The sequence below is a fragment of the Limulus polyphemus genome, unplaced genomic scaffold (assembly GCF_000517525.1).
Source record: "Limulus polyphemus unplaced genomic scaffold, Limulus_polyphemus-2.1.2 Scaffold1713, whole genome shotgun sequence".
Lineage (NCBI taxonomy): Eukaryota > Metazoa > Arthropoda > Merostomata > Xiphosura > Limulidae > Limulus > Limulus polyphemus.
The window spans coordinates 123,857-138,119 of NW_013667323.1; the positions used below are offsets into that span (position 1 = coordinate 123,857).

Genomic DNA, 14,263 nt, shown 5'->3' on the forward strand with positions numbered 1-14,263 from the left:
TTTTTTGTTTGTTTTTGAATTTTGCGGAAAGCTACACGAGGGCTATCTGCGCTAGCCGTCCCTAATTTAGCAGTGTAAGACTAGAGGGAAGGCAGCTAGTCATCACCACCCACCGCCAACTCTTGTGCTACTCTTTTATCAACGAATAGTGGGATTGACCGTCACATCATAACGCCCCCACGGCTGAAAGGGCGAGCATGTTTGGTAGGACGGGGATTCGAACCCGCGACCCGCAGATTGCGAGTTTTGTTTTTTAACATAATCGATAGTATCGGGAAATTAAAAACAAGAAGGCAAGATAATTTTTATAATTTTTTAATAAGTATCAGAATAACAAATCTGCAAAACTGAAAAAAAACGAATGATGAAGTATATGTTCGCTATTTTAAATTTGGTTTGATAAGTATGCTAAAAATTTGAAAAAAAATATTTATACAATTTAAAATTTCAAATTTAAAAAGTGAAAATAAAGGTGTGACACATGATTGAAAATATAGGTATAGAAGAGTTTAAGAATACAATCGTGAAGTGTTTATAAAAGTTTACAGATTTCGAACTTTGGGGTTGTGATGTTTTCAAGTGTGGATAATATTTGTAATTTGTGGGTGAGAAGGAAATATATGAGGAAAAAAAATTAAAAATCAATTGTATATTCATAACGCATTTTACGAAACCGGTAATAACGTAACTGGTTATTGTGGAAACTTAGTTTATTTAACCTGCCCTTTACATTAATGTAAGAATGTAACAGCAGTATTTCGGTTTATAAAATTACTGTTGTTTCTTGTATTTCCATACACGTGAAAAACTGCCCATCCAAAATAAACATGTATTGTAAATAGAAAAAAAATACAATTTCTTCCGAATACACACAAAAAAAAAAGAGTTAAAAAGTTATCTTGATGTTCGTAGTCTTTATAATTATTAGCGCATTTAATGTACATCGTATTTAATGAAATATAAAGCTCCCGTGAAACGATGTTCATGTTTTCAACAGTGAAGGCCAAGTAAAGAAAAATACATGTTCTACGTCCCCGCCCCGCTTCCTTTTTTTTAGCTACCTTCCCCCACTTTTTTCTTTTTGTGTGATTTTTTTTGAGTTATCGTTTTCCAATCATACAAAGAAACATAGAAGACTTCTGAATAAAAAATGAGATGAACACAGTTGATTCATTTTGCCCCTTTTCTTTATTTGTCATAAATTCTGTATCGTTTTGAGGAAAAAAGATGGACTCTTTGTAGACAAGCAACAATCATGAAAAAAGGGTGCAAACTTTCTTTCAAAGAGGGCATTTAAAAATAAAAGCAAAAAAAGGACGTCCTCCTTCCTTTTTCTGAAAACTCCGGACGTTAAACATGTTTTTTTTTTGTTTTTTTACTCGGCCTTATTTTCCGACTCTTATAACGTATGTGTGTTTTTAAAAAAAAAGAAACGTTTGTCGGCTAGAAATTATGAAAGCAGGTGAAGTATATATTTTATTTATTCTGTTTTTTAATTCAGAAAGTGGGTTAATTTTTGATTCTCGACACTCGTTTCTTTGGGATAGACAGTTTTCACAGTGTCGAAATTCAGAAAGAAACGACAATTTTGCAGACCTAAGGGACTAATATCATTTATTCAGCATCTAACGTAAGAATATATATTGAGGTTTTATTTTATTTTTGTAAAATATATGTCACTGACTGCTGCCGTTTCACAAACTTAAAAGAACAGCATATTCAGAATCGGTAGATTCCATGCAACATCTGAGGTAGGAAAATATTCAGGTTTTATATTGGTAAAACACGTGTCGTTGACTTTAGAATTCAACCGTCACACAATGAAAACAAAATTAATAGGTGGTTAACAAAACGGGGAATAAGTGGGATCTGAGAAACTAAAACATGGTTCATTTTGATACACTTTATGCCACCCCCATCCCCTAGTGGTACAGCGGCATGTCTGCGGACTTACAACGCTAGAAACCGGGTTTCGATACCCGTGGTGGGCAGAGCACAGATAGCCCTTTGTGTAGCTTTGTGCTTAAATACAAACAAACAAATACACTTTATGCTATCTTGAACTATAACATGCTTTAAATTTCACAGGCCTGCGATAGTTTTATTGTCTTGAAATTTTTACATGTTCTACAGTAATTCGTGTACGCTGAATCCGAAAATGATATCCATTTTTCTCCATCACGTCCATATTTTTCAAAAACGTCATATGTACTTTAATATAAGTGAATAATTTTCATTGAAATCGGGTCACGTTTTATTATGCTTAAAATGTTGACAACCACTGGCTATAGATTACTCTAGACCAATCGCGACGTGAGAGTCTTATCGATTGTTCTAGAACCCACGAGAAACACATATAATTTCAAATATATTCATTGTTGTAAACGAAATAATAATTTGATCTAAGTAACAGTTGTTTTTTTTCTTCCCGATTTGTTAAAAAATCCTTACGTTATAGAAAAAAAAAAGAATATTATTTTCGAAATATGTGTAGCTGAATTATGGAAAATCTTTAATTAGAACCATAACAACTTTTATGAAGTTTAAATTCGCAGGCCTGTGTCGTCTGCTCAAATACTCTAGTAGAGAAAATTAAAATAACTAAAATTTGTACCTGTTTGTCTAGCCATCTGTGAAACTGTGTAAAAAGTTCTATTTTTCCATTTGTTTATGCTGAGAGTAATGAAATGTTTTATATCATAATTTCTTATCGTTACTGTAAATGTTGTGTTGTGATAAACATATATTTCACATGAACTAACACTAATAGTAACTAGCCTGTTTCGACTGTTCAATAAGACGTTCAGAAAAAACACACACAAAAACAGAATAATATTGACTATTGTATTAGTTTAGGGTGTGCCTGACACAGGTTTTGCCAGGAATCGCTCAAAAGGCAAGACTATTAACAACAGATCCAAGTCCTACTTGATTTTACTAAAAGGGTGGCGATTTCTCGTACCTGGTTCTGTGAAGGTGACTTTTCTAAACACGAGGGGACTACCTAATTTTATTCATATATTTACTCAGGATTGAACGGGGGAATGAGAACCCCCACTTCCTGGAGGTCTTCAGATACCCCCGACGACCAGTCTCTTTCCATGTCGCCCACGAGCTGTACCACACCCTCGGACCCAGACGTTGACCTCTCCTACACTATCGGTGTTACGGAAAATACGCCTCACGCATGTCAGTTCTGCGAGAAAGCCTTCCCTCGCCTCAGCTATCTCAAGAGGCATGAGCAAGTAAGACAATTAATGAAGTACTAAGATAAAATAATGATTTATTTTACGTCACATGTCAACCATTATATTACTCATTTATTATTCTCTGTAGAATGTTACTTCCAAATGATAACTTAGATTTCAAAGAGGCCAATTTGATGATGCATTTCTTAAACTTCAATTATTCTGAAAGCTTTTGAAGAGGAAAAATATGTGAAAAGAATTAAAATTGCATGGTTTTTTTTATCAACATGAAAGTTTTTCTATTTTTATTCATATTCATATGTATTCATTTTTTTTTATATGGACTGAAGTGTTTGCAGGGCTTCACATTTTAAGAGAATTTTTACTACATCCAATATGATATTATACTTGGTGTTCTACTACATCCAGTTAAACATTTTGCACGTGGTGAGTGGATGTTTTGTTATATCCTACCTGACGTCCTAAGCTTACCGTTGGAATGTCTTACAACACCGACTGGACATCATAAGCTATTAACTAGGTAATCTACTACATCCAATTAAACATCACGTATTTGGAGACTGTATGAGTGTTCCATTACATCCTACTTAGCATCTTATACTTGCTGAGAATGTGTTCCATTACACCCAACATGACATCACAAGTTTTGTGAAGTGATTTATGGCATCCAACTGGACTTCGCACATTGATGGAAGGTGTTCTGTTTCAACACATTGGGAGACAGGATGTTTGTGAAAACCAATGGGACAGTTTATAACCAAGCATCATATACATATATTTCGAAGAATTAGTAGGAAATTGATGTTTCCATATCTGATTCACTTCAACATGGATGTGCAAGATTATTTTTATTTAATGAAGCAGCACAAATGAGCAACGACTTGGTGAGAGGTACACAAACGTTCAACTATATTATGTAGTTATGGGAAGTCAAAAAAAAAACCGATTATTTTAACTCTCGGGATTATGGATTGTTATTTCTATTGTGCACAGATTTAACTCAAAATGATTACAGTAAACTTGTTATCAGTTTGATAAAATTTCGATATTGAATTAAAAGGCTGATAATTATTATCTACATTTTTGTGACATTTGAAAAATATTGAACTGAGAACTTTGTACAGAGTAACAGGATGAGACATATTTTAATTAAAATTTTTTTTAAATAACTTTATAAAGTAACAGTATGGAACCAGTACACACATATATATATATATATATATATATATTGAATTTTTCAGATCCACAGTGACCAAATGCCGTTTAAATGTGACTACTGCCAGCGACTGTTCAAGCATAAGCGTAGCCGAGATCGGCACATCAAGCTCCACACAGGGGACAAAAAATACCGCTGTCCGCATTGCGAATCTGCATTCTCACGAAGTGACCACCTCAAGATTCATATGAAGACACACGATCATGCAAAACCTTTTCAGTGTACTGTTTGTAATCGAGGTTACAACACTGCGGCAGCGCTGACTTCACACGTGCAGAACCACAACAAGAAACAAGCTGTTTACACTTCCTCTATTGCTCATGCTCGGTCGCAGTCATTTCGGTGTCTCCAGTGTTCGACGTATTTCCTCAACGCCAAAGACCTCCAGGTAACAAAGATGGCTTTGTTTTACGATAAAATATTGAAAGGGAAAAACGTTAATACAAAAAAAGTGAACCCATGCCATTAAAGTTGTATATAATACTAGATTTGTAAAGTGATTTCATTTTAACATTTATCTTGCATGGCGATAACACATCGTCGTTTTGCTCAATAATTTCCACTTTACTCTGCTTGTTTGTTTTCCAGAGTACACATGGCACGCCGATTATAGCCACTGTATTTGCCACTAGATGTCATTAACATATGAAAAGGTCATTAATTAAGAACTGCTATAACTTATACTTGTGGCCCGGCATGGCCAGATGGTTAGGGTGCTCGACTCGCAATCTGTGGGTCGCGGGTTTCGAATCCTTGTCACACCAAACATGCTCGCCCTTTCAGCCGTGGGGGCGTTATAATGTGACGGTCAATCCCACTATTCGTTGGTAAAAGAGTAGCCCATAACAAACAAACAAATTTATACTTGTTTTTCTTTTGTTTGTTTGTATGTTTGTAGTTAAGCACAAAGCTACACAATGGGCTATCTGTGCTCTGCCCACCACGGGTATCGAAACCCTTATTCTAGCGTTGTAAGTCCGCAGACATACCTCTGTGCCACTGGGGGCGTTTTTCTTCTGTAGCTGCCACACTCGTCCATTCGTACACATCGATTTTCTTAATATAGTTCAATAACTGTTCGTAAACGACTTTAATACAAAATCTAAATTAGGTAACAAAATATTTTTGAAACAGCTAGGGTTATATCCGACCAATTAAATAATTTATTTGGCACAGATCTTAATTAACTAGCTTGTCCCCCTGGTGTTTATCTTGTTAATTACAGCTAAATCACATTGAGTTGACAGTACTATAGTGTTAAAATTCGTTATTTCTCCACCTTGAACATTAATAAAAGAAAATTCTAGTGTCTCGTCTCGTTTATTCCTCGAAATTTGGAATTGTTCAATGAAAGTAATGTATGCCATTTATTATGGTACGATAGCTTGTCAATAGGGGTACTACTGGTTTTACAGATATTTATTATGGTACAATAGCTTGTCAATAGGGGACACTACTGGTTTTACAGATATTTATTGTGGTACGATAGCTTGTCAATAGGGGCACTACTGGTTTTACAGATATTTATTATGGTACGATAGCTGGTCAATAGGAGCACTACTGGTCTTACAGATATTTATTATGGTACGATAGCTTGTCAATAGGGGCACTACTGGTTTTACAGATGTCTATAGACAAAACCATACAACCTACAGGTTCCAAAACTGGAGTTAATACTTAGGGGGGGGGGCACAGTAAAGTGTAGAAGGGGAGTAGCAAATACAAAAATTACACAATACTGTTAAAGTACTCATTACCTATAGATTCATTAGGTAGGGCCTAAGTCAGGATGCTGAATAGTATGGGAAGTGGGGGAAGGGACATGTACTGAGAAATTTTGGGAACCCATGTCCATATATGGTTACTTGTTAAGAGTGTTTTCTTTTCTTTTAATACTTAAAATGATGTTATTCTAGTATAGGTAACCATTGATTTCATTTCCATCAGATACATAGTTTAAACAACAACAACAATATTTACACAAAATTCTTGATAGTTTTTCATTTAAGTATATGGATTTAATCTTACCTCTCATGTTTCGGAGTTGACATAAATATATATATACACTTTAGGATCCCTGCATCTATCCACCGATTCGTCAGAAACTTGTGGAAGTTCTATATTACAAATGTTGATTAATATATCCCCACGAGGAGCGCTAGCGACATATAATCAATAACTGAATTGGTTTCCATGTGTCTTGCCTCTTTCATAGATATCGTTTGAGATTTACTAGTGTAAAACAAATGGTCATAAGGATTAGATTTAAAGAAGCCTACCTTGTTAAATGTTTTTTGTTTTAGAACAAAATCAGCTGTGTCCACCGCGGGAAATCGAACCCCGGATTTTAGCGTCCGTTAATTTACTGCTATCCCACCAGGGGATCTGTTAATATGAAGGCAATAAACAAACAGTATATATATTCTATGCTATTTTTTAGAAAAAGTCTTCGAGATGATGAACATAATTAAACCTTTATTAAATTTCTTATATTAATATTTCAAATCTGCCTCTTCAGAGGTTGTTATCAAACAGAAATACATAGTACTTTTTACATATGAAATACACTTGACTGGTTACTCCAAACTGTTGTTCCATGTAGTATTTAACGGTCTAAAATAAACAGGCCGTTACAGTCAGGATTCAACAACAACAAAACAAAATGGCACTTTATTCAACTCTAACAACACTTAGAAATAAGTTCAACACTTACCAAAACACAGTATATCATAAATATCAATATTATTTCAAATAATGGAATCGGGAAAAAATTAATTCTAAAAAATACAGTAACACAAAAATACCTTTCGATATTAATAACAATATCGAGTGATAAACAGCAATAATTCACTAACTATCTCGTGCCTCTCTCTCTCTCTTAGTGTAGCTTATACTAGGGTATTTATTCAATGAGTAGGTCACGAGAGTACACCTCATGTAATCATAAATTTACATAATCTGCTGCTACATTAATAGTATCTGAACGTCACCGTAACCACGGGTATTTTGAGTCGTTTAGGTGTAGTATTTCATCATAAAGCGTTTTTATTCGCTTGTTTGCACCTATACATGTATCGTTATACATTAAGAAGAAATAGATACTGAGATGAATCTGTCAATTAACTCAAAAACTAATAACTTCAAGAAAATCATTATATTATAATAGATATTTACATTTTAACATCTGGTTCATTTGTTTATAGTCAAACACAAAGTTACACAATGGGCTGTTTGCTGTGCCCACCACGGTATCAAAACCCGGTATTTAACGTTATAAACCTTGAAACTTTTGTCTGAGCCACCGGGTAGCAGCTAGTTTGAAATCCTATGTTAAACTGTATAGCACGAGCACACCTATACATAGCAGTGAATAGAAAAGCTACGTTGAGGTTAAAAAAAAAGTAATGCACTTATTAGCTGTAGCATTCTCTTTCACTGGAATTCGGGGGCGGGTTAGTAAAGCTTTCGATTTCAGAGCTGGCGGGGCATCTGTGTGATACCACGAAATGTTCTCCACACTTTATGTTGTGGATGCATTATATGAGTGATAGTCAATCCCTTAGTGTGGATGGTCGGTAGTAAGATGTGTTGATTGGCTGTTTTTCTTCTGGTCAGTAGTTCAAAATGAGAGAAGGCACCTGATAATCTTAGAAGCTTTGACATAAATACAAATACGTGTATGCACTTGGGGTCAAGTTGATTATTTTGATATGTAGCTACCACCTGCTCGGAAGCTAGAATGTTAATTTACTCAACCCTTATGGCCTGACAGATCTCTTATACTTGGGGTCTCTTTTTGTTTGAGTTAAACAGTGTAAAATATTTGTTGTGATCGTTAGATGACTCTGATATATGTGTTTGTATTTAAATGTACACTATACTACTGTCATATGTCAATAGATGGCGCCAGTTGTTTATAGTAATTTATTATACTCAAATAAAGTGGCCTTGGCTGTATTGTTCCTGATAAACTAAGACCTCCGGCGAAGCAACCTTGAATGTCATCATTAGTTGAGTTACTAATGGTGGTGGTTGCTCGCGTGCAAACAGAGAACTCACTATTAGAATCAACACTAGATAGTATGACAAATGTTGAATAAAAAATAAAACAAGGAACTGTCACTGAAAAGAGCTATGATATTACACATTTACACACACACACACACACATATACAATTTATTTTATTTACACGAATAACGACATTATTAAATCTTAGTGTGTTAATAATTGGCTAACTATCACGATAAGACAGGTATGATTCCTATTTGCGTGAAAAGAATTATATATGATGGGAAAAAAATGATGCCACATCACCGAAAAGTTAAACTAATCTAACGCAAGAGTACATATTGCACAACATCACTCTTTGGCATGCGTCCAAACTTTATGTGACGTCTCTTGATAGTCTTCTTGGCGTAGAGTTGGCACAATGATAACAACGTGCCAAAAAGTAATGGCAATGGGACGACATTTTTTATGTATTTACTTAAAATGCTATATAGCAACCTACACTGTAGCTATATGGACTTATACCTGAAAAAAGCACTACATCATTAAAACAAGTGTTTCACAATTGGCATTAAGAGTAAAAGGAAGCTAGTAATATGTTACTTGCATCACATTTGTATAATGTCAGCCTGTATCATTAAAAAGATGATGTTTGTAATAAGAATTGGACATTATAATGATGTGATATATTTCCCTTTCAAATTGTGAAATTATCTTTAGAATAAAACACCTCAAAATTTGAGAGTGAAAAAAAATCACTTAAACAACAGTAACATAAAATTAACTCTTTCCAACAAGGAATGCCCCTCAGTGGCACAGCGGTATGTCTGCGGACTTACGACGCTAGAAACCGGATTTCGATACCCGTGGTGGGCAGAGCACAGATAGCCCATTGTGTAGCTTTGTGCTTAACTTCAAACAAACAAACAATCCAACAAGGTCAAAAATGAAAATCACAGTTTAAACTTCATATCATATAAAGAGTTAAAAAAATATACCAAAAGAAGATCCAGTTTCTACGAGATCTTAGTCACAATAATCAGAGTCGTCTTTATTTTCATCAAAAACGTCTGGTCTCTGGCAACCTTTACAATGACAAAGCCTTGTGCAGTTGATTTCGGCCCTTGAGCAAGTGCAATTTGATCTCTCAAACACAAAATTCTTACATGCACACATAGTAACGCTAAGAATGTCCACCAAAGATATTGGCAGAGTGGACAAAAATGGCCTGTAGATTATCATACACCACAGTCTAGCCATGTAGTTCAGATGTGGAGACCAGAAGCTTCTGCTGAAGACATGACTTTATGATAAGAAACTAATAATTTGCTCCCTACAGGTGAAAAACAAGACTATTCTTGTTTTACAGACAACGATGAATCATCCTTCAGGTTAACCAGAAATTGTTAAATTGTGTATCACCTACACTATCGCACTCTTTTCAGTTCTCATTGGTTCATCAGAGAGTCAGAAATTGCACATATTGAGCTGGTTGATTTAAAAGAAAAAAAATGAGTCTCACATTGCTTAGATTTTCTTTTGTCGGGGAAATAGCAAGTGGTATCACGCCTTGAAAAAGCGCGTAAGACAACGAGAGCTTGATATATCGTTTAATTTACCAAGCTTGGAGTAGAAGTTTACTGGATCTTCAGCTCTTGTTGCATTGTATGTGGGGATGTGAACAAAACTTGTGTCACATATTGTTTTTATATGGCGATGGCTAGGAGAATCACATTAATGTTTGGGCTAGATTCAATGCGGTTTGGACTTTTCACTTTGTACTGCATGGGCAACACAGTGGAATATCCTACTATCTGCCTGTTCATAGTCACATATGAAAACATCTGTATGACTGTTGCCACCTCTGATCTGTTGCAGATGACTGGCTTTCACGTCAGCGTGAAAGAAGCAATATGATGTCAGTTGCTGCTGACTTAAATTAAATCTTCCATTGCTGCATGGAAAAGTCAATGAAAGTTGTCTTACCTTCTCCAGAGGAGAGAAATGGTTTCAGCTGTACAGGCATTTTCTGATCTGATCAAGGAATGCCGTGATTACTTCCGGGATTTTTTTTCAGCAAAGTTTCTGAAGGTACCACAGGCTTCTTGCTGTTGATATACATGGTGTTCCAGAAGTCATAGGGAAAAACCCATAGGAAAAAACACGCAATTTATTCTTAACTTATTTATTATTCAAATTGCATGCTATTAACAGCAGCCATACACATACCAATTCTTGGTATACTATGCCATTAGGGTACTTTCTTTCCTGAAATATGTACAACTGCCAGGAGAAATGTGTTTGTTTAACTTTAAGAATATAGTGTCTATTTTCCCTATGGTTCCAGACTTCTGGGACACCCTGTATAACTTTGTTATCGATGGCATTTTTTACAAGTAAGCGTTAACGCCACCACAGCATATAGGATTGCTTTTTCGATTGCCTTGATAATTTTATGTAAATTTTTCGCAGCAATCCATCAAGATGGCACAGATCTTGCACTGGAAAAAGTGGATATTTCATCACATGTCAAATATCCAGTGATTTTTCTTGGTCAATTATCAGCTGTCCCATGAATAAGTTTCGGCCCTCCTTTGTAGACATATTGGTAAGAGTACTATTTGAAGTGGTTTTGCCGATCATCTCTGAAAATGTCCACAGTTTCTTACTCCAATATCTCTCTTGAAAAACAAAATGTCTTCGTTCTCCTTCCACAACAGTTTTAGTTGAAAGATAGATGAGTTACTGATCTTGAGTGCTAACAAACGGGTTTTAAAGGAAGAGAATTGTGAGCACAACTTCTGTTCTGGACTTGTAAAGCTCAGGTTTTGAGGTGATCTCTCTCTCTCATTGCCAGCTAACTGGTCTGTTACACTGTAAAGGACATCTCAGAATAGGTGACTGAAATTCACCAGTTCGCTGCATCTTTGTCTTGTTTGATGCTTGCCAACTGATCTTAGTATTTCGTGTAAATGTTTATTATATAACTTGGTATCATTGTATTATAAATGGTTAACCATCTGTGTGCTGAACACACAACTTCTTTTTCATGAACTTGTTGTGTACCTTGGCATGTCTTGCTGTTAGTTCAAGTATTTCCTTGTAGCAGGTACATTGAATAGTTAATGTGTCCGTGCGCAAAAAATCTGAAGTCGTATATCAGAGGGAAGGTAAATGCAGCTATTAGTTTTCTTCACGAGTGCCAAGAATAAACAGTAGAAGCTCCATCATTTCTAGATAAGAACTTTAGAGTGCATAGTTTACATTCGACTTGTACATTCCCTTGACATTGTAGTAAAACCCTTCAAAACTTCCTGGACAGTGTTTTGAAGCTGCAACATTTGTTGAAAAGCTACTTTGAACATGATCAAATCGTTCTTCTGAAAGTTCATCAAGAAATACTGTATGCTTAAACGATACATTGCTTCAGAACCAGTTTCATGGGCTCTAAGGCTTCTACTATAGCGGTTACTATTGAGGACAGTATTGAGAGACCCAGTTGCAGCCAATTCATAATCTATATAAATATCTCAAAGACCATTTTCCAAGGAATCTTGAAAAGGCCACGCACTTGTGGAATTCATTTAGTCTGACATAAATTTGTTGGTGAAATCGTCTTGTTTTTGCAATCTTATTGTTTTAAGTTTCGCATAAACTGCGTGGTATATGAAAACAATAAGAGACTTTAAACTCAATGATTTCGCTATGTCAAGGCTGCATCACTGTGGTGATCGCAGAGGGTCTTGTTACACTAGCAACTACGATCGGTAAGTGGCCAATATGACCGACAGGGGATGCTGGAACTCGTTTGATTAATTCATTGCTTCCAAACTGTCCTGGATGGGGTCTTTGTATTAAAATAAAGCAACAACAAAATACCCCATCAGATGTTAGAAGCAACGTCAAAACAATTATTCCAAACGAAAAATCAACAACAAATTAAAATAGTGGACTGTTCTATAAAGTAAAATTCTAAAACCGTAAATTAGGACACTTTTTTTTAAGGAATTATAATACTTGTTTTAAAGAATGATGGCATATTTGGCTCTATATCGGGATAGTCCCTCGGTGGATCAGCGGTAAGTTTTCGGACTTACATTAGTCAAATCCAGGTCTTGGTTCCCCCGCGGAGGACAAAACGCAGATAGCCTATTGTGTTGCTTTGCGCGAAAACTTTATAGGGATAAAACATCCATAGTTCAAATTTAAAAATTTTTTGTTCTAATACTGTTTTTGGGAATTACAACTTCCGAGTGAATTTGAATCCAGGAATAACATAAGATGGATATACTTATTTAAATATGTTACTAGAAGCATTTGTATTGATGTTGGTCATTTTTACCATTCTAAAGGCTTGATCAAGTGACCTGGCAGAATCGTGGACAGACTACATCTTATGGTTCGTTTTTTTAATTTCGCGCAAAGCTACACGAGGGCTATCTGCTCTAGCCGTCCCTAATTTAGCAGTGAAAGACCAGAGGGAAGGCAGCTAGTCATCACCACCTACCGCCAATTCTTGTGCTACTCTTTTACTAACGAATAGTGGGATTGACCGTCACATTGTAACGCCCCCACGGCTGAAATGGTGAGCATGTTGGGTGGGACGGGGATTCGAGCCTATCACGAGCACGAGGGTCAGCCATCTTGGTTTACAGCCACTAAAGCAATGTGGTTGTTTAAGAAAGTAAGGGAACTACTTAGAGTACTGTTGGATATATATCTATTTAGCATGCAAAATTAGCTATAGGTATAGAAGGGTGCTACTTAGTAGAAGTTTTATGATAATTTCTTCTTTTTTTATACCTTTGATTTCTGAGAAAAAAACAAAACATACCTACCTTTTAGTCTACTGTTGACATGCATGCTGCATATTTTGCCCCGTTGCCTGTAACTGTATCATTATTCAAAGATCTGATACGTAAGCAACAAACAAAATACAGTGCCTTGCAAAAATATTCACCTCCTGCAAAGTTTCTACATTTTGTTGCCGTCTGAGCTTGCAATCGTGAAACTGTGAAATGGGACTTTATATTTAGAATCTACACAACCTACTCCAAATTGAAGAAGCTAAAAAACGTTGATATTATGTAAGTAAGTTAGATTTTCAAAGAAAATTAGAATATCTTTAATTGCATAAGCATTCAACCCCTTTGCTACAGGCCCCCAGTGGCACAGCGGTATGTCTAGAAACCGGGTTTCGATACTCGTGGTGGGTAGAGCAATCAGCAAGTTTCAATTTATATACATTTTTCTTTGCAGAATTTGCTGAAATTCAACCCCCTTCACACATGATAGTGTTAAGTTGGATCATTAGAGTTTTGAATAGAAACAAGTTCATTGAAAAAACAACTGTTTACATTATTTGTATTTCATCAAAATGAAATATCATTGGTAGAGGGGTGAATACTTTTGCAAGGCACTGTATGTATGTCAAAACAATACTGTAAAAATCTAAACGTTTCCCAATATGTTAAAAACTTTTTTAATGGTAAATGGTGTTAGTCATAAAAAATGTACATAAAGTAATACTACGAATCTGAGAATATTTCTCACGGGAGCTAACATTTCACTAAACGAATGTCTCGCCCCCCCCCCCCCCAATGGCACAGCGGTATATCTGTGGACTTACAACGCTAGAAACTGGGTTTCGATACCCGTGTTAGGCAGAGCACAGATAGCCCATTGTGTAGCTTTGTGCTTAACTTCAAACAAACGTCTCTAAAAGCAATGCTTTCCTGTGGTACGTTGTCATTTCCAGAAGTTAGGCAGACCGTACTACAGCCTATCGCTCAAAATGTTTAGTTTTGATTAAATAATAAATAAAATACT

General features: G+C 35.7%; 1 protein-coding gene across 4 annotated transcripts in view; it reads left to right on the top strand.

Moving 5' to 3' along the window:
• LOC106464665 (zinc finger protein 423 homolog) overlaps positions 1 to 14,263 on the top strand; it is an 89,758-nt gene that overhangs the window by 68,561 nt on the left and 6,934 nt on the right. For all 4 annotated transcript variants that reach the window (XM_022392426.1, XM_022392427.1, XM_022392425.1 and 1 more), the window contains 2 exons: positions 3,031 to 3,245; positions 4,451 to 4,813. In XM_022392426.1, coding sequence (XP_022248134.1) covers positions 3,031 to 3,245; positions 4,451 to 4,813 — 578 coding nt within the window. The remainder of the gene's footprint in view (positions 1 to 3,030; positions 3,246 to 4,450; positions 4,814 to 14,263) is intronic.